The sequence below is a fragment of the Salmo salar genome, chromosome 06, assembly GCF_965601325.2.
Source record: "Salmo salar chromosome 06, fSalSal1, whole genome shotgun sequence".
In the NCBI taxonomy this organism is placed as follows: Eukaryota; Metazoa; Chordata; class Actinopteri; order Salmoniformes; family Salmonidae; genus Salmo; species Salmo salar.
The window spans coordinates 96830328-96850775 of NC_138296.1; the positions used below are offsets into that span (position 1 = coordinate 96830328).

A 20448-nucleotide genomic window follows, 5' to 3' on the forward strand; every position below is an offset into this window, starting at 1 on the left:
ATTTACTATCGCTGATTCATAATTTATGCTAGGGTTTGTGCAGATATCCAAGGGTTTTGTGACATTCAGAAAGGGACTGATAGAAGAACAATTAAGGAATGACTGAAATGTGATTTATATCTTTAGAGTTAATTCAGAAAACGGGTACTCACTAAGCAAACTTTTCCCGTGGTTCCCCAAAATTGCTGTTGAGTTAATTGTTACATGTGTAATTTAATCATCGTAATAATTTAAACATTTAATCGATTTGATAAAACCATCGTCATCACATTTAGCATAGCCAAGACACGACATCGTCAATGCCTACTACTCAGTCGATGCTTACCGCTCAGTCGACGCTTACCGCTCAGTCGATGCTTACCGCTCAGTCGATGCTTACCGCTCAGTCGAAGCCTACGGCTGACTCAGTCGATGCTTACCGCTCAGTCAATGCTTACCGCTCAGTCGAAGCCTACGGCTGACTCAGTCGATGCTTACCGCTCAGTCGACGCTTACCGCTCAGTCGACGCTTACCGCTCAGTCGACGCTTACCGCTCAGTCGACGCCTACCGCTCAGTCGACGCCTACCGCTCAGTCGACGCCTACCGCTCAGTCGACGCCTACCGCTCAGTCGACGCCTACCGCTCAGTCGACGCTTACCGCTCAGTCGACGCTAATGTGACCAGTGTTTTACTACGGTAATGGCCAGGGTTTACGACGGTAATGTGACCAGGGTTTACTACGGTAATGTGACCAGGGTTTACTACGGTAATGTGACCAGGGTTTACTACGGTAATGACCAGTGTTTACTACGGTAATGGCCAGTGTTTTACTACGGTAATGACCAGTGTTTACTACGGTAATGACCAGGGTTTACTACGGTAATGACCAGTGTTTTACTACGGTAATGACCAGGGTTTACTATGGTAATGACCAGTGTTTTACTACGGTAATGACCAGGGTTTACTACGGTAATGACCAGTGTTTTACTACGGTAATGACCAGTGTTTACTACGGTAATGTGACCAGGGTTTACTACGGTAATGTGACCAGGGTTTACTACGGTAATGTGACCAGGGTTTACTACGGTAATGACCAGGGTTTACTACGGTAATGGCCAGTGTTTACTACGGTTATGACCAGTGTTTACTACGGTTATGACCAGTGTTTACTACGGTAATGACCAGTGTTTTACTACGGTAATGACCAGTGTTTACTACGGTAATGTGACCATGGTTTACTACGGTAATGTGACCAGGGTTTACTACGGTAATGTGACCAGGGTTTACTACGGTAATGTGACCAGGGTTTACTCCGGTAATGTGACCAGGGTTTACGACGGTAATGTGACCAGGGTTTACGACGGTAATGTGACCAGGGTTTACGACGGTAATGTGACCAGGGTTTACGACGGTAATGTGACCAGGGTTTACGACGGTAATGTGACCAGGGTTTTGGTTTTATGCGTGAACAACCTACAACGTTTGAGTTTCTGGGGTCATGAGTAGTTGACTTCCTGTCAGAATGAAATGCTTCCTACTGTGTTTTTAATGTAGTTTAATGTAGTTTCGTCATGTATGTGGTGGGTTTGTGGTCCTGCAGGTTGACCCTGGAGCAGAAGGAGTTGTGTCGAAGCAGACTGAAGCTGCTTTGTTACCTGGATCGCCTGGCCACCTACGAGGTAAGACCGCGAACTGCAGCTTGTTCAAAAAGTTGGCTTGTGAAATGGACCTGAGACTCTCCTCCCTGGACCCTACCAGAATAAATATTGTTTGTGAAATATGGAGACCAGGTCCGAATGGACCCGGAGACAACCAGACTCGACCCGAGTGAGGGAAGCAACAGAAAATATATATATTCATGCATGAACCGATGGAGAGAGGAATGGGGCTGGTAGGAGGAGGAGGGGCCTGGCAGGAGGAGGAGGGGCCTGCTGTGTGGGAGAGAGGAATGGGGCTGGTAGGAGGAGGAGGGGCCTGCTGTGTGGGAGAGAGGAATGGGGCTGGTAGGAGGAGGAGGGGCCTGCTGTGTGGGAGAGAGGAATGGGGCTGGCAGGAGGAGGAGGGGCCTGCTGTGTGGGAGAGGAATGGGGCTGGTAGGAGGAGGAGGGGCCTGCTGTGTGGGAGAGGAATGGGGCTGGTAGGAGGAGGAGGGGCCTGCTGTGTGGGAGAGAGGAATGGGGCTGGTAGGAGGAGGAGGGGCCTGCTGTGTGGGAGAGAGGAATGGGGCTGGTAGGAGGAGGAGGGGCCTGCTGTGTGGGAGAGAGGATTGGGGCTGGCAGGAGGAGGAGGGGCCTGCTGTGTGGGAGAGGAATGGGGCTGGTAGGAGGAGGAGGGGCCTGCTGTGTGGGAGAGAGGAATGGGGCTGGTAGGTGGAGGAGGGGCCTGCTGTGTGGGAGAGAGGAATGGGGCTGGTCGGAGGAGGGGCATGTTGTGTGGGAGAGAGGAATGGGGCTGGTCGGAGGAGGGGCATGTTGTGTGGGAGAGAGGAATAGGGCTGGTAGGAGGAGGAGGGGCCTGGCAGGAGGAGGAGGGGCCTGCTGTGTGGGAGAGAGGAATGGGGCTGGTCGGAGGAGGAGGGGTCTGGCAGGAGGAGGAGGGGCCTGCTGTGTGGGAGAGAGGAATGGGGCTGGCAGGAGGAGGAGCCTGCTGTGTGGGAGAGAGGAATGGGGCTGGTAGGAGGAGGAGGGGCCTGCTGTGTGGGAGAGAGGAATGGGGCTGGTAGGAGGAGGAGGGGCCTGCTGTGGGAGAGAGGAATGGGGCTGGCAGGAGAAGGAGGGGCCTGCTGTGTGGGAGAGAGGAATGGGGCTGGTAGGAGGAGGAGGGGCCTGGCAGGAGGAGGAGGGGCCTGCTGTGTGGGAGAGAGGAATGGGGCTGGTAGGAGGAGGAGCGTGCTGTGTGGGAGAGAGGAATGGGGCTGGTAGGAGGAGGGGGGGCCTGGCAGGAGGAGGGGCCTGCTGTGTGGGAGAGAGGAATGGGGCTGGTAGGAGGAGGGGCCTGTTGTGTGGGAGAGAGGAATGGGGCTGGTAGGAGGAGGAGGGGCCTGCTGTGTGGGAGAGAGGAATGGGGCTGGTAGGAGGAGGAGGGGCCTGCTGTGTGGGAGAGAGGATTGGGGCTGGCAGGAGGAGGAGGGGCCTGCTGTGTGGGAGAGGAATGGGGCTGGTAGGAGGAGGAGGGGCCTGCTGTGTGGGAGAGAGGAATGGGGCTGGTAGGTGGAGGAGGGGCCTGCTGTGTGGGAGAGAGGAATGGGGCTGGTCGGAGGAGGGGCATGTTGTGTGGGAGAGAGGAATGGGGCTGGTCGGAGGAGGGGCATGTTGTGTGGGAGAGAGGAATAGGGCTGGTAGGAGGAGGAGGGGCCTGGCAGGAGGAGGAGGGGCCTGCTGTGTGGGAGAGAGGATTGGGGCTGGTCGGAGGAGGAGGGGTCTGGCAGGAGGAGGAGGGGCCTGCTGTGTGGGAGAGAGGATTGGGGCTGGTCGGAGGAGGAGGGGTCTGGCAGGAGGAGGAGGGGCCTGCTGTGTGGGAGAGAGGAATGGGGCTGGTAGGAGGAGGAGGGGCCTGCTGTGTTGGAGAGAGGAATGGGGCTGGTAGGAGGAGGAGGGGCCTGCTGTGTGGGAGAGAGGAATGGGGTTGGCAGGAGGAGGAGGGGCCTGCTGTGTGGGAGAGAGGAATGGGGCTGGCAGGAGGAGGAGGGGCCTGCTGTGTGGGAGAGAGGAATGGGGCTGGCAGGAGGAGGAGGGGCCTGCTGTGTGGGAGAGAGGAATGGGGCTGGCAGGTGGAGGAGGGGCCTGCTGTGTGGGAGAGAGGAATGGGGCTGGCAGGAGGAGGAGGAGCCTGCTGTGTGGGAGAGAGGAATGGGGCTGGCAGGAGGCGGAGGAGCCTGCTGTGTGGGAGAGAGGAATGGGGCTGGTAGGAGGAGGAGGGGCCTGCTGTGTGGGAGAGAGGAATGGGGCTGGCAGGTGGAGGAGGGGCCTGCTGTGTGGGAGAGAGGAATGGGGCTGGCAGGAGGAGGGGCCTGCTGTGTGGGAGAGAGGAATGGGGCTGGCAGGAGGAGGAGGGGCCTGCTGTGTGGGAGAGAGGAATGGGGCTGGCAGGTGGAGGAGGGGCTTGCTGTGTGGGAGAGAGGAATGGGGCTGGCAGGAGGAGGAGGGGCCTGCTGTGTGGGAGAGAGGAATGGGGCTGGCAGGAGGAGGAGGGGCCTGCTGTGTGGGAGAGAGGAATGGGGCTAGCTGCTGCCACACACACTATATGATACATTTATTAAACATAAGAATGAGTGTGAGTTTTTGTCTCAACCCGGCTCATGGGAAGTGACAAAGAGTTCTTATAGGACCAGGTCACAAATAATAATATAATAATAATCAATCATTTTGATCTTTATTTAACCATCTTACATATAAAAAAGTATTTGTTCATCAAAAATTGAGTAACTGTGAGTAACTGATGAGAAGGGTGTGCTTGAAAGGATGCACATAACTCTGCAATGTTGGCTTGTATTGGAGAGAGTCTCAGTCTTAAATCGTTTTCCACACACAGTCTGTGCCTGTATTTAATTTTCATGCTAGTGAGGGCCGAGAATCCACTCTCACATAGGGACATGGTTGCAAAGGGCATCAGTGTCTTAACAGCGCGATTTGCCAAGGCAGGATACTCTGAGCGCAGCCCTATCCAGAAATCTGGCAGTGGCTTCTGATTTTAAATTCCATTTCCACAGAACCGCTTGTTGCAATTTCGATGAGTCTCTCTTGTTCAGATATCAGTAAGTGGACTGGAGGCAGGGCATGAAAGGGATAACGAATCCAGTTGTTTGTGTCGTCCGTTTCGGGGAAAGTACCTGCGTAATTGTGCACCCAGCTCACTCAGGTGCTTCGCTATGTCACATTTGACGTTGTCCGTAAGCTTGAGTTCATTTGCACACAACAAAATCATACAATGATGGAAAGATCTGTGTGTTGTCCTTGTTAATGCAGACAGAGAAGAGCTCCAACTTCTTAATCATAGCCTCAATTTTGTCCCGCACATTGAATATAGTTGCGGAGAGTCCCTGTAATCCTAGATTCAGATCATTCAGGTGAGAAAAAACATCACCCAGATAGGCCAGTCATGTGAGAGACTCGTCATCATGCAAACGGTCAGACAAGTGAAAACGATGGTCAGTAAAGAAAACTTTAAACTCGTCTCTCAATTAAAAGAAAACGTGTCAATACTTTGCCCCTTGATTTGTCCAGGTGGGAAAGGGCAGTGTGGAGTGCGATTGCCTCATCTGTGGAGTTGGGGCGGTATGCAAATTGGAGTGGGTCTAGGGTTTCTGGGATAATGGCCTTCATCCCTCTCAACCATAGATTTTTTTTAAATTCCTCATCAACCCACGGGGATTTAACCGTTTTTTAAAATTCCTCATCAATCCACGAGGATTTAACCGTTTTTTAAAATTCCTCATCAACCCACGAGGATTTAACCGTTTTTTAAAATTCCTCATCAATCCACGAGGATTTAACCGTTTTTTAAAATTCCTCATCAATCCACGAGGATTTAACCGTTTTTTTTAATTCCTCATCAACCCACGAGGATTTAACTGTTTTTTTTAAATTCCTCATCAATCCACGGGGATTTAACCGTTTTTTTTAAACAGTCATTTTGTTAATGGGGGAATGAACCTGCAGCCATATTACTTCAACAGTATTTAACATGAGATCGTCTCTAATCTTTACAGGAATGTGGTTCTGAATATAGACCGCAACACCTCCACCGTTGGCATTCCTGTATTTTCTGTAGATGTTATAATCATGTATTACTACCACTGTATCATCAAAGGTATTATCAAAGTGAGTTTCAGAATATGAATGTCATCTGTTACTAGCAAGTTATTAATTTAATGAACCTTGTTTCTTAAGCTTCATATGTTAATTCGGGCTATTTTTAACACTTTACTGGGATGCTTGTTTTAATAGCGTTGTTAAGGTCTGCTCTATACCAAGTTAACAAACCTGTTCCCCATTTAGTAGTGTGGTGGATGGGACTAAAAGCTCTCTGTAACCCAGTGGGTCCGTCTCCTCTATACCACCTGGTAGTGTGGTGGATGGGACTACCAGCTCTCTGTAACCTAGAGGACAACCAGTGGGTCCATCTCCTCTATACCACCCACCTGGTAGTGTGGTGGATGGGACTACCAGCTCTCTGTAACCCAGTGGGCCCATCTCCTCTATACCACCTGGTAGTGTGGTGGATGGGACTACCAGCTCTCTGTAACCTAGAGGGAAACCAGTGGGTCCATCTCCTCTATACCACCCACCTGGTAGTGTGGTGGATGGGACTACCAGCTCTCTGTAACCTAGAGGACAACCAGTGGGTCCGTCTCCTCTATACCACCCACCTGGTAGTATGGTGGATGGGACTACCAGCTCTCTGTAACCTAGAGGACAACCAGTGGGTCCATCTCCTCTATACCACCTGGTAGTGTGGTGGATGGGACTACCAGCTCTCTGTAACCTAGAGGACAACCAGTGGGTCCATCTCCTCTATACCACCTGGTAGTGTGGTGGATGGGACTACCAGCTCTCTGTAACCTAGAGGACAACCAGTGGGTCCGTCTCCTCTATACCACCCACCTGGTAGTATGGTGGATGGGACTACCAGCTCTCTGTAACCTGGAGGACAACCAGTGGGTCCGTCTCCTCTATACCACCCACCTGGTAGTGTGGTGGATGGGACTACCAGCTCTCTGTAACCTAGAGGACAACCAGTGGGTCCATCTCCTCTATACCACCTGGTAGTGTGGTGGATGGGACGACCAGCTCTCTGTAACCTAGAGGACAACCAGTGGGTCCATCTCCTCTATACCACCTGGTAGTGTGGTGGATGGGACTACCAGCTCTCTGTAACCTAGAGGACAACCAGTGGGTCCGTCTCCTCTATACCACCTGGTAGTGTGGTGGATGGGACTACCAGCTCTCTGTAACCTAGAGGGCAAACAGTGGGTCCGTCTCCTCTATACTACCCAACCTGGTAGTGTGGTGGATGGGACTACCAGCTCCCTGTAACCTAGAGGACAACCAGTGGGTCCGTCTCCTCTATACCACCCACCTGGTACTGTGGTGGATGGGACTACCAGCTCCCTGTAACCTAGAGGACAACCAGTGGGTCCATCTCCTCTATACCACCTGGTAGTGTGGTGGATGGGACTACCAGCTCTCTGTAACCTAGAGGACAACCAGTGGGTCCATCTCCTCTATACCACCTGGTAGTGTGGTGGATGGGACTACCAGCTCTCTGTAACCTAGAGGGCAACCAGTGGGTCCATCGCCTCTATACCACCTGGTAGTGTGGTGGATGGGACTACCAGCTCTCTGTAACCTAGAGGACAACCAGTGGGTCCATCTCCTCTATACCACCTGGTAGTGTGGTGGATGGGACTACCAGCTCTCTGTAACCTAGAGGGCAACCAGTGGGTCTGTCTCCTCTATACCACCCACCTGGTAGTGTGGTGGATGGGACTACCAGCTCTCTGTAACCTAGAGGGCAACCAGTGGGTCCATCTCCTCTATACCACCTGGTAGTGTGGTGGATGGGACTACCAGCTCTCTGTAACCTAGAGGACAACCAGTGGGTCCATCTCCTCTATACCACCTGGTAGTGTGGTGGATGGGACTACCAGCTCTCTGTAACCTAGAGGGCAACCAGTGGGTCCATCTCCTCTATACCACCTGGTAGTGTGGTGGATGGGACTACCAGCTCTCTGTAACCTAGAGGACAACCAGTGGGTCCGTCTCCTCTATACCACCTGGTAGTGTGGTGGATGGGACTACCAGCTCTCTGTAACCTGGAGGACAACCAGTGGGTCCATCTCCTCTATACCACCTGGTAGTGTGGTGGATGGGACTACCAGCTCTCTGTAACCTAGAGGGCAACCAGTGGGTCCATCTCCTCTATACCACCTGGTAGTGTGGTGGATGGGACTACCAGCTCTCTGTAACCTAGAGGACAACCAGTGGGTCCGTCTCCTCTATACCACCCACCTGGTAGTCTGGTGGATGGGACTACCAGCTCTCTGTAACCTAGAGGACAACCAGTGGGTCCATCTCCTCTATACCACCTGGTAGTGTGGTGGATGGGACTACCAGCTCTCTGTAACCTAGAGGACAACCAGTGGGTCCATCTCCTCTATACCACCTGGTAGTGTGGTGGATGGGACTACCAGCTCTCTGTAACCTAGAGGACAACCAGTGGGTCCGTCTCCTCTATACCCCCCACCTGGTAGTGTGGTGGATGGGACTACCAGCTCTCTGTAACCTAGAGGACAACCAGTGGGTCCATCTCCTCTATACCACCTGGTAGTGTGGTGGATGGGACTACCAGCTCTCTGTAACCTAGAGGACAACCAGTGGGTCCATCTCCTCTATACCACCTGGTAGTGTGGTGGATGGGACTACCAGCTCTCTGTAACCTAGAGGACAACCAGTGGGTCTGTCTCCTCTATACCACCTGGTAGTGTGGTGGATGGGACTACCAGCTCTCTGTAACCTAGAGGACAACCAGTGGGTCCATCTCCTCTATACCACCTGGTAGTGTGGTGGATGGGACTACCAGCTCTCTGTAACCTAGAGGACAACCAGTGGGTCCATCTCCTCTATACCACCTGGTAGTGTGGTGGATGGGACTACCAGCTCTCTGTAACCTAGAGGGCAACCAGTGGGTCCATCTCCTCTATAGCACCCACCTGGTAGTGTGGTGGATGGGACTACCAGCTCTCTGTAACCTAGAGGGCAACCAGTGGGTCCATCTCCTCTATACCACCCACCTGGTAGTGTGGTGGATGGGACTACCAGCTCTCTGTAACCTAGAGGACAACCAGGGGGTCCATCTCCTCTATACCACCCACCTGGTAGTGTGGTGGATGGGACTACCAGCTCTCTGTAACCTAGAGGGCAACCAGTGGGTCCATCTCCTCTATACCACCTGGTAGTGTGGTGGATGGGACTACCAGCTCTCTGTAACCTAGAGGACAACCAGTGGGTCTGTCTCCTCTATACCACCTGGTAGTGTGGTGGATGGGACTACCAGCTCTCTGTAACCTAGAGGACAACCAGTGGGTCTGTCTCCTCTATACCACCTGGTAGTGTGGTGGATGGGACTACCAGCTCTCTGTAACCTAGAGGACAACCAGTGGGTCTGTCTCCTCTATACCACCCACCTGGTAGTGTGGTGGATGGGACTACCAGCTCTCTGTAACCTAGAGGACAACCAGTGGGTCCATCTCCTCTATACCACCTGGTAGTGTGGTGGATGGGACTACCAGCTCTCTGTAACCTAGAGGGCAACCAGTGGGTCCATCTCCTCTATACCACCCACCTGGTAGTGTGGTGGATGGGACTACCAGCTCTCTGTAACCTATAGGACAACCAGTGGGTCTGTCTCCTCTATACCACCTGGTAGTGTGGTGGATGGGACTACCAGCTCTCTGTAACCTAGAGGACAACCAGTGGGTCCATCTCCTCTATACCACCCACCTGGTAGTGTGGTGGATGGGACTACCAGCTCTCTGTAACCTAGAGGGCAACCAGTGGGTCTGTCTCCTCTATACCACCTGGTAGTGTGGTGGATGGGACTACCAGCTCTCTGTAACCTAGAGGACAACCAGTGGGTCCGTCTCCTCTATACCACCCACCTGGTAGTGTGGTGGATGGGACTACCAGCTCTCTGTAACCTAGAGGACAACCAGTGGGTCCATCTCCTCTATACCACCTGGTAGTGTGGTGGATGGGACTACCAGCTCTCTGTAACCTATAGGACAACCAGTGGGTCTGTCTCCTCTATACCACCTGGTAGTGTGGTGGATGGGACTACCAGCTCTCTGTAACCTATAGGACAACCAGTGGGTCCATCTCCTCTATACCACCTGGTAGTGTGGTGGATGGGACTACCAGCTCTCTGTAACCTAGAGGACAACCAGTGGGTCTGTCTCCTCTATACCACCTGGTAGTGTGGTGGATGGGACTACCAGCTCTCTGTAACCTATAGGACAACCAGTGGGTCCATCTCCTCTATACCACCTGGTAGTGTGGTGGATGGGACTACCAGCTCTCTGTAACCTAGAGGACAACCAGTGGGTCTGTCTCCTCTATACCACCTGGTAGTGTGGTGGATGGGACTACCAGCTCTCTGTAACCTAGAGGACAACCAGTGGGTCCATCTCCTCTATACCACCTGGTAGTGTGGTGGATGGGACTACCAGCTCTCTGTAACCTGGAGGACAACCAGTGGGTCCATCTCCTCTATACCACCTGGTAGTGTGGTGGATGGGACTACCAGCTCTCTGTAACCTGGAGGACAACCAGTGGGTCCATCTCCTCTATACCACCTGGTAGTGTGGTGGATGGGACTACCAGCTCTCTGTAACCTGGAGGACAACCAGTGGGTCCGTCTCCTCTATACCACCTGGTAGTGTGGTGGATGGGACTACCAGCTCTCTGTAACCTGGAGGACAACCAGTGGGTCCATCTCCTCTATACCACCCACCTGGTAGTGTGGTGGATGGGACTACCAGCTCTCTGTAACCTAGAGGACAACCAGTGGGTCTGTCTCCTCTATACCACCTGGTAGTGTGGTGGATGGGACTACCAGCTCTCTGTAACCTAGAGGACAACCAGTGGGTCCATCTCCTCTATACCACCTGGTAGTGTGGTGGATGGGACTACCAGCTCTCTGTAACCTGGAGGACAACCAGTGGGTCCATCTCCTCTATACCACCTGGTAGTGTGGTGGATGGGACTACCAGCTCTCTGTAACCTGGAGGACAACCAGTGGGTCCATCTCCTCTATACCACCTGGTAGTGTGGTGGATGGGACTACCAGCTCTCTGTAACCTGGAGGACAACCAGTGGGTCCGTCTCCTCTATACCACCTGGTAGTGTGGTGGATGGGACTACCAGCTCTCTGTAACCTGGAGGACAACCAGTGGGTCCATCTCCTCTATACCACCCACCTGGTAGTGTGGTGGATGGGACTACCAGCTCTCTGTAACCTAGAGGACAACCAGTGGGTCTGTCTCCTCTATACCACCTGGTAGTGTGGTGGATGGGACTACCAGCTCTCTGTAACCTAGAGGACAACCAGTGGGTCCATCTCCTCTATACCACCTGGTAGTGTGGTGGATGGGACTACCAGCTCTCTGTAACCTGGAGGACAACCAGTGGGTCCATCTCCTCTATACCACCTGGTAGTGTGGTGGATGGGACTACCAGCTCTCTGTAGCCTAGAGGGCAACCAGTGGGTCCATCTCCTCTATACCAGCCACCTGGTAGTGTGGTGGATGGGACTACCAGCTCTCTGTAACCTAGAGGACAACCAGTGGGTCCATCTCCTCTATATCAGGTTTCTTGTAGGATGTTTGTATTTCTCTGAAGTCTGATAACCTCTGACCTTGTATATTCCAGGACGAGACAGTAAAAGCTTTGTGGTCCATAGTGTTTATTTCTGTGGTTTATGCTCAGACCTGTTGTCTCTATCTCCTCCCTCTCTCCCCCGTTCATCCTCTACCTCCTCCCCCTCTCTCCCCCGTTCGTCCTCTACCTCCTCCCCCTCTCTCCCCCTGTTCATCCTCTACCTCCTCCCTCTCTCCCCCGTTCGTCCTCTACCTCCCCCTCTCTCCCCCGTTCGTCCTCTACCTCCCCCCTCTCTCCCCCGTTCGTCCTCTACCTCCCCCCTCTCTCCCCCGTTCGTCCTCTACCTCCCCCTCTCTCCCCCGTTCGTCCTCTACCTCCCCCCTCTCTCCCCCGTTCGTCCTCTACCTCCCCCCTCTCTCCCCCGTTCGTCCTCTACCTCCCCCCTCTCTCCCCCGTTCGTCCTCCACCTCTCTCCCCCGTTCGTCCTCCCCCTCTCTCCCCCGTTCGTCCTCCCCCTCTCTCCCCCGTTCTACCTCCCCCTCCCTCCCCCTCTCTCCCCCGTTCTACCTCCCCCTCTCTCCCCCGTTCGTCCCTCCCCCTCTCTCCCCCGTTCGTCCTCCCCCGTTCGTCCTCTACCTCCCCCCTCTCTCCCCGTTCGTCCTCCCCCTCTCGCCCCCGTTCGTCCTCCCCCTCTCTCCCCCGTTCTACCTCCCCCTCTCTCCCCCGTTCTACCTCCCCCTCCCTCCCCCTCTCTCCCCCGTTCTACCTCCCCCTCTCTCCCCCGTTCGTCCTCCCCCTCTCTCCCCCGTTCGTCCTCTCCCCCCCTCTCTCCCCCGTTCGTCCCTCCCCCGTTCGTCCTCTACCTCCCCCCTCTCTCCCCGTTCGTCCTCCCCCTCTCTCCCCCGTTCGTCCTCCCCCTCTCTCCCCCGTTCGTCCTCCCCCTCTCTCCCCCGTTCGTCCTCCCCCTCTCTCCCCCGTTCGTCCTCCCCCTCTCCAGGATATATTAGGTGGTCCCGATGCTGCAGAACAGAGATATGACTCTGAGTTCTTTAAGAAGTTCCGGAACCAGAATATCATTCTGTCAGCAAGAACCTACGCCAGGGTAAATATACCCTTCCATACCCTTCCATACCCTTCTATACCCTTCTATACCCTTCTATACCCTTCCATACCCTTCCATACCCTTCTATACCCTTCTATACCCTTCCATACCCTTCTATACCCTTCTATACCCTTCCATACCCTTCCATACCCTTCTATACCCTTCCATACCCTTCCATACCCTTCTATACCCTTCTATACCCTTCCATACCCTTCTATACCCTTCTATACCCTTCTATACCCTTCTATACCCTTCCATACCCTTCCATACCCTTCTATACCCTTCTATACCCTTCTATACCCTTCCATACCCTTCCATACCCTTCTATACCCTTCTATACCCTTCTATACCCTTCTATACCCTTCCATACCCTTCTATACCCTTCTATACCCTTCTATACCCTTCTATACCCTTCTATACCCTTCCATACCCTTCTATACCCTTCTATACCCTTCGATACCCTTCTATACCCTTCCATACCCTTCCATACCCTTCTATACCCTTCTATACCCTTCTATACCCGTCCATACCCTTCCATACCCTTCCATACCCTTCTATACCCTTCTATACCCTTCTATACCCTTCTATACCCTTCTATACCCTTCTATACCCTTCCATACCCTTCCATACCCTTCCATACCCTTCTATACCCTTCTATACCCTTCTATACCCTTCCATACCCTTCCATACCCTTCTATACCCTTCTATACCCTTCTATACCCGTCTATACCCGTCTATACCCGTCTATACCCTTCCATACCCTTCTATACCCTTCTATACCCTTCCATACCCTTCCATACCCTTCTATACCCTTCCATACCCTTCCATACCCTTCCATACCCTTCTATACCCTTCCATACCCTTCCATACCCTTCCATACCCTTCTATACCCTTCCATACCCTTCCATACCCTTCTATACCCTTCTATACCCTTCTATACCCTTCTATACCCTTCTATACCCTTCCATACCCTTCCATACCCTTCCATACCCTTCTATACCCTTCTATACCCTTCTATACCCTTCTATACCCTTCTATACCCTTCCATACCCTTCTATACCCTTCTATACCCTTCCATACCCTTCCATACCCTTCTATACCCTTCTATACCCTTCTATACCCTTCTATACCCTTCTATACCCTTACACTCTTACACTCTCTGTCCTCTCTCTCTCTTGTCTCTCTCTCTCTCTCTGTCTCTCTCTCTCTCTGTCTCTCTCTCTCTGTCTCTCTCTCTCTGTCTCTCTCTCTCTGTCTCTCTCTCTCTGTCTCTCTCTCTCTGTCTCTCTCTGTCTGTCTCTCTCTCTGTGTCTCTCTCTCTCTCTGTCTCTCTCTCTCTCTGTCTCTCTCTCTCTGTCTCTCTCTCTCTGTCTCTCTCTCTCTCTCTGTCTCTCTGTCTCTCTCTCTCTCTGTCTCTCTCTCTCTCTGTCTCTCTCTCTCTCTGTCTCTCTCTCTCTCTGTCTCTATCTCTCTCTGTCTCTATCTCTCTCTGTCTCTGTCTCTGTCTCTCTCTCTGTCTCTCTGTCTCTCTGTCTCTCTGTCTCTCTGTCTCTCTGTCTCTCTGTCTCTCTCTGTCTCTGTCTCTGTCTCTCTCTCTGTCTCTCTGTCTCTCTCTCTCTCTGTCTCTCTCTGTCTCTCTCTCTCTGTCCCTCTACCTAATCTATTTTTTATAATCTTTGTTTTGTTGGCAGGAGACACATTTGATTTTGCTATGCATGTCCAGTAGCTAAATGGGTTTGTTAAAATCCATCTTTGTCTCTGGCCTGGCTTCCTGTTTTCTATCTGTAGGAGAGTAATGTCCAGGCTCTGGACATTCTGTTCACCTTTCATGGAGCAGAGCTTCTCCAACACCGATTGGCTATCCTCTTCAACTTCCCAGAAACCACCTCGCCACACGAGTACACCATCCTGCTGCCTGAGGCCTGGTGAGAGAGCGCTCTCACGCACGCACGCAAACACACGCAAACACACACACACACACACACACACACACACACACACACACACACACACACACACACACACACACACACACACACACACACACATGTTGGCCTGGGCCCAGGACACTGATGAACAGTAAACCTTAGACTCACAAAAGTTCCAAAATAATAAAGACATTTCAATTGTCATATATATACAGTGTTGTAAGGATGTGTAAATAGTTAAAGTACAAAAGGTAAAATAAATAAACATAAATATGGGTTGTATTTATAAAGGTGTTTGTTCTTCACTGGTTGACCTTTTCTTGTGGCAACAGGTCACACATCTTGCTGCTGTGATGTCACACTGTGGTATTTCACCCAGTAGATATGGGAGTTTATCAAAATTGGGTTTGTTTTCTAATTCTTTGTGGATCTGTGTAAACTGAGGGAAATATGTGTCTCTAATATGGTCATACATTGATGGTGGTATTTAACCATGGCAAGGTGACTGGTAGTAAGGCAAAATATAGTGTCGTTATTCCCTCTGAGAGCCAATCAAGCTGAACGTCAGTATAGAGACGGACTGGCAATTCAACGGTTCAGACACTAGAGGACAGGCTACAGGGTCTACAGGAAGAAAAACCAAGCCACGTCGCCGAGACAGTCTTGCTTCCCGAACAGGCTAAAGACATTCTTCACCGTGCTTTGAGGATAACACAGCGCCACAGACGCGGCCCGCTACCGAGGACTGCGGTGCTCTCCTTCTCCGTGGTCGACACGAGTAAAACATTTAAACGTGTTAACCCTCGCAAAGGCCGTCCGGCCCAGACGGCATCCCCGGGCCGCGTCCTCAGAGCGTGCGCAGACCAGCTGGCTGGTGTGTTTACAGACATATTCAATCAATCCTTATCCCAGTCTGCTGTTCCAACATGCTTCAAGAGGGCCACCATTGTTCCTGTTCCCAAGAAAGCCAAGGTAACTGAGCTAAATGACTAACGCTCTGTAGCACTCACTTCCGTCATCATGAAGTGCTTTGAGAGACTAGTCAAGGACCATATCACCTCCACCTTACCTGACACCCTAGACCCACTCCAATTTGCTTAGCGCCCCAATAGGTCCACAGACGATGCAATCGCCATCACACTGCCCTAACCCATCTGGACAAGAGGAATACCTATGTAAGAATGCTGTTCATTGACTACAGCTCAGTCTTCAACACCATAGTACCCTCCAAACTCGTCATTAAGCTGGAGGCCCTGGGATGATGGTGGACTTCAGGAAACAGCAGAGGGAGCAGCCCCCCCATCCACATCGACGGGAAAGCTTCAAGTTCCTCGGCGTACACATCACGGACAAACTGAAATGGTCCACCCACACAGATCAGCGCGGTGAAGAAGGCGCAGCAGCGCCTCTTCAACCTCAGGAGGCTGAAGAAATTTAGCTTATCACCTAAAACCCTCACAAACTTTTACAGATGCACAATTGAGAGCATCCTGTCGGGCTGTATCACCGCCTGGTACGGCAGCTGCTCCGCCCGCTACCGCAGGGCTCTCCAGAGGGTGGTGCGGTCTGCCGAACGCATCGCTGGGGGCAAACTACCTGCCCTCCATGACACCTACACCACCCGATGACACAGGAAGGCCCTCTCCTACTGGGGGTAGTGGGTCTATAAAACAGATAAGGACTTCTCCTTAGTGTATAGTCAGTCTACTTACAGTAGGTCTATAAAACAGATAAGGACTTCTCCTTAGTGTATAGTCAGTCTACATACAGTAGGTCTATAAAACAGATAAGGACTTCTCCTTAGTGTATAGTCTACATACAGTAGGTCTATAAAACAGATAAGGACTTCTCCTTAGTGTATAGTCAGTCTACTTACAGTAGGTCTATAAAACAGATAAGGACTTCTCCTTAGTGTATAGTCAGTCTACATACAGTAGGTCTATAAAACAGATAAGGACTTCTCCTTAGTGTATAGTCAGTCTACTTACAGTAGGTCTATAAAACATAAAATTCTATCCTATTCTACTGTATCTTAGTCTATGTATAACTCATCTCATATGTATATACTGTATTCTATCCTATTCTACTGTATCTTAGTCTATGTATTACTCATCTCATATGTATATACTGTATTCTATCCTATCCTACTGTATCTTAGTCTATGTATAACTCATCTCATATGTATATACTGTATTCTATTCTATTCTACTGTATCTTAGTCTATGTATTACTCATCTCATATGTATATACTGTATTCTATTCTATTCTACTGTATCTTAGTCTATGTATTACTCATCTCATATGTATATACTGTATTCTATCCTATTCTACTGTATCTTAGTCTATGTATAACTCATCTCATATGTATATACTGTATTCTATTCTATTCTACTGTATCTTAGTCTATGTATTACTCATCTCATATGTATATACTGTATTCTATCCTATTCTACTGTATCTTAGTCTATGTATAACTCATCTCATATGTATATACTGTATTCTATCCTATTCTACTGTATCTTAGTCTATGTATAACTCATCTCATATGTATATACTGTATTCTATTCTATTCTACTGTATCTTAGTCTATGTATTACTCATCTCATATGTATATACTGTATTCTATTCTATTCTACTGTATCTTAGTCTATGTATTACTCATCTCATATGTATATACTGTATTCTATTCTATTCTACTGTATCTTAGTCTATGTATTACTCATCTCATATGTATATACTGTATTCTATCCTATTCTACTGTATCTTAGTCTATGTATAACTCATCTCATATGTATATACTGTATTCTATACTATTCTACTGTATCTTAGTCTATGTATAACTCATCTCATATGTATATACTGTATTCTATTCTATTCTACTGTATCTTAGTCTATGTATTACTCATCTCATATGTATATACTGTATTCTATCCTATTCTACTGTATCTTAGTCTATGTATTACTCATCTCATCTGTATATACTGTATTCTATTCTATTCTACTGTATCTTAGTCTATGTATAACTCATCTCATATGTATATACTGTATTCTATTCTATTCTACTGTATCTTAGTCTATGTATTACTCATCTCATATGTATATACTGTATTCTATCCTATTCTACTGTATCTTAGTCTATGTATAACTCATCTCATATGTATATACTGTATTCTATCCTATTCTACTGTATCTTAGTCTATGTATAACTCATCTCATATGTATATACTGTATTCTATCCTATCCTACTGTATCTTAGTCTATGTATTACTCATCTCATATGTATATACTGTATTCTATTCTATTCTACTGTATGTTAGTCTATGTATTACTCATCTCATATGTATATACTGTATTCTATCCTATTCTACTGTATCTTAGTCTATGTATTACTCATCTCATATGTATATACTGTATTCTATTCTATTCTACTGTATGTTAGTCTATGTATTACTCATCTCATATGTATATACTGTATTCTATCCTATTCTACTGTATCTTAGTCTATGTATTACTCATCTCATATGTATATACTGTATTCTACACTATTCTACTGTATGTTAGTCTATGTATTACTCATCTCATATGTATATACTGTATTCTATACTATTCTACTGTATCTTAGTCTATGTATTACTCATCTCATATGTATATACTGTATTCTATTCTATTCTACTGTATCTTAGTCTATGTATTACTCATCTCATATGTATATACTGTATTCTATTCTATCCTACTGTATCTTAGTCTATGTATTACTCATCTCTGTCTCTCTCTCTCTCTCACACACACAAATTCAGATTGCTTTATTGGCATGAAATACAATTAGTAGATATTGCCGTAGTGGTGCAGCATTTCATTAAATCAGTTTAATGCAACTCTCTCGCTCTCATTTCAATTACCTTTTCAATTCAAGGGGCTTTATTGGCATGGGAAGCATATGTTAACATTGCCAAAGCAAGTGAAATAAACTATATAAAATGAACAGTGAACATTACACTCACAGAAGTTCCAAAAAAATAAAGACATTTCAAATGTCATAGTATCTATATATACAGTGTTGTAACGATGCTTCTGTCGCTTTCTCTCCTCTCTCCTTTCTCTCCTCTCTCTCCTCTCTCCTCTCTCTCCTCTCTCTCCTTTCTCTCCTCTCTCTCCTCTCTCTCCTCTCTCTCCTTTCTCTCCTTTCTCTCCTCTCTCCTTTCTCTCCTCTCTCTCCTCTCTCTCCTCTCTCTCCTCTCTCTCCTTTCTCTCCTTTCTCTCTGCTTGTGGGGTGTCTACAGTGTCTTTGCTTTGTCTTCTCCACTATTTTCTTTCTCTCTCTCTTCCCCTCACTCTCCACCCCCTCCTCTCCACCCCCTCGCTCTCCACCCCCTCCTCTCCTTCCTCCCTCGCTCTCCACCCTCTCCTCTCCTTCCTCCCTCGCTCTCCACCCTCTCCTCTCCTTCCTCCCTCGCTCTCCACCCTCTCCTCTCCTTCCTCCCTCGCTCTCCACCCCCTCCTCTCCACCCCCTCCTCTCCTTCCTCCCTCGCTCTCCACCCCCTCCTCTCCTTCCTCCCTCGCTCTCCACCCTCTCCTCTCCACCCCCTCCTCTCCTTCCTCCCTCGCTCTCCACCCCCTCCTCTCCACCCCCTCCTCTCCTTCCTCCCTCGCTCTCCACCCTCTTCTCTCCTTCCTCCCTCGCTCTCCACCCTCTCCTCTCCACCCCCTCCTCTCTACCCCCTCCTCTCCTTCCTCCCTCGCTCTCCACCCCCTCCTCTCCACCCCCTCCTCTCCACCCTCTCCTCTCTACCCCCTCCTCTCTACCCCCTCCTCTCTACCCTCTCCTCTCCACCCTCTCCTCTCCACCCCCTCCTCTCCTCCCCTCCACCCCGTCATAGCCATTACTCTGTTCTGCTGTGCGGAGTTCATGCAGGCGTCTGCAATGGGAATCCATCACGGCTCTGTACTGTAGGCCAGTTTCCCTCAGTCTCAGTGGTAACTCCTCCCCGGCAGGGCTCTGGCTCCCCACTGCAGCAGGGCAGACTACCGGCAGGGCTCTGGCTCCCCACTGCAGCAGGGCAGACTACCGGCAGGGCTCTGGCTCCACACTGCAGCAGGGCAGACTACCGGCAGGGCTCTGGCTCCCCACTGCAGCAGGGCAGACTACCGGCAGGGCTCTGGCTCCCCACTGCAGCAGGGCAGACTACCGGCAGGGCAGACTACCGGCAGGGCTCTACACTGCAGCAGGGCAGACTACCGGCAGGGCTCTGGCTCCCCACTGCAGCAGGGCAGACTACCGGCAGGGCTCTGGCTCCCCACTGCAGCAGGGCAGACTACCGGCAGGGCTCTGGCTCCCCACTGCAGCAGGGCAGACTACCAGCAGGGCTCTGGCTCCACACTGCAGCAGGGCAGACTACCGGCAGGGCTCTGGCTCCCCACTGCAGCAGGGCAGACTACCGGCAGGGCAGACTACCGGCAGGGCAGACTACCGGCAGGGCAGACTACCGGCAGGGCTCTGGCTCCACACTGCAGCAGGGCAGACTACCGGCAGGGCAGACTACCGGCAGGGCAGACTACCGGCAGGGCTCTACACTGCAGCAGGGCAGACTACCGGCAGGGCTCTGGCTCCCCACTGCAGCAGGGCAGACTACCAGCAGGGCTCTGGCTCCACACTGCAGCAGGGCAGACTACCGGCAGGGCTCTGGCTCCCCACTGCAGCAGGGCAGACTACCGGCAGGGCAGACTACCGGCAGGGCAGACTACCGGCAGGGCAGACTACCGGCAGGGCTCTGGCTCCACACTGCAGCAGGGCAGACTACCAGCAGGGCAGACTACCGGCAGGGCAGACTACCGGCAGGGCTCTACACTGCAGCAGGGCAGACTACCGGCAGGGCTCTGGCTCCACACTGCAGCAGGGCAGACTACCGGCAGGGCAGACTACCGGCAGGGCAGACTACCGGCAGGGCAGACTACCGGCAGGGCAGACTACCGGCAGGGCTCTGGCTCCACACTGCAGCAGGGCAGACTACCGGCAGGGCAGACTACCGGCAGGGCAGACTACCGGCAGGGCAGACTACCGGCA

At 50.9% G+C, this 20448-nt stretch overlaps 1 protein-coding gene across 1 annotated transcript in view; it reads left to right on the forward strand.

Annotated features, from left to right (window-relative positions):
• Positions 1–20448, forward strand: part of nbas (NBAS subunit of NRZ tethering complex) — a 254699-nt gene that overhangs the window by 64030 nt on the left and 170221 nt on the right. The window contains exons 19-21 of the mRNA XM_082977106.1: positions 1582–1660; positions 12354–12458; positions 14247–14383. Of these exons, the coding sequence (XP_082833232.1) occupies positions 1582–1660; positions 12354–12458; positions 14247–14383 (321 nt within the window). The remainder of the gene's footprint in view (positions 1–1581; positions 1661–12353; positions 12459–14246; positions 14384–20448) is intronic.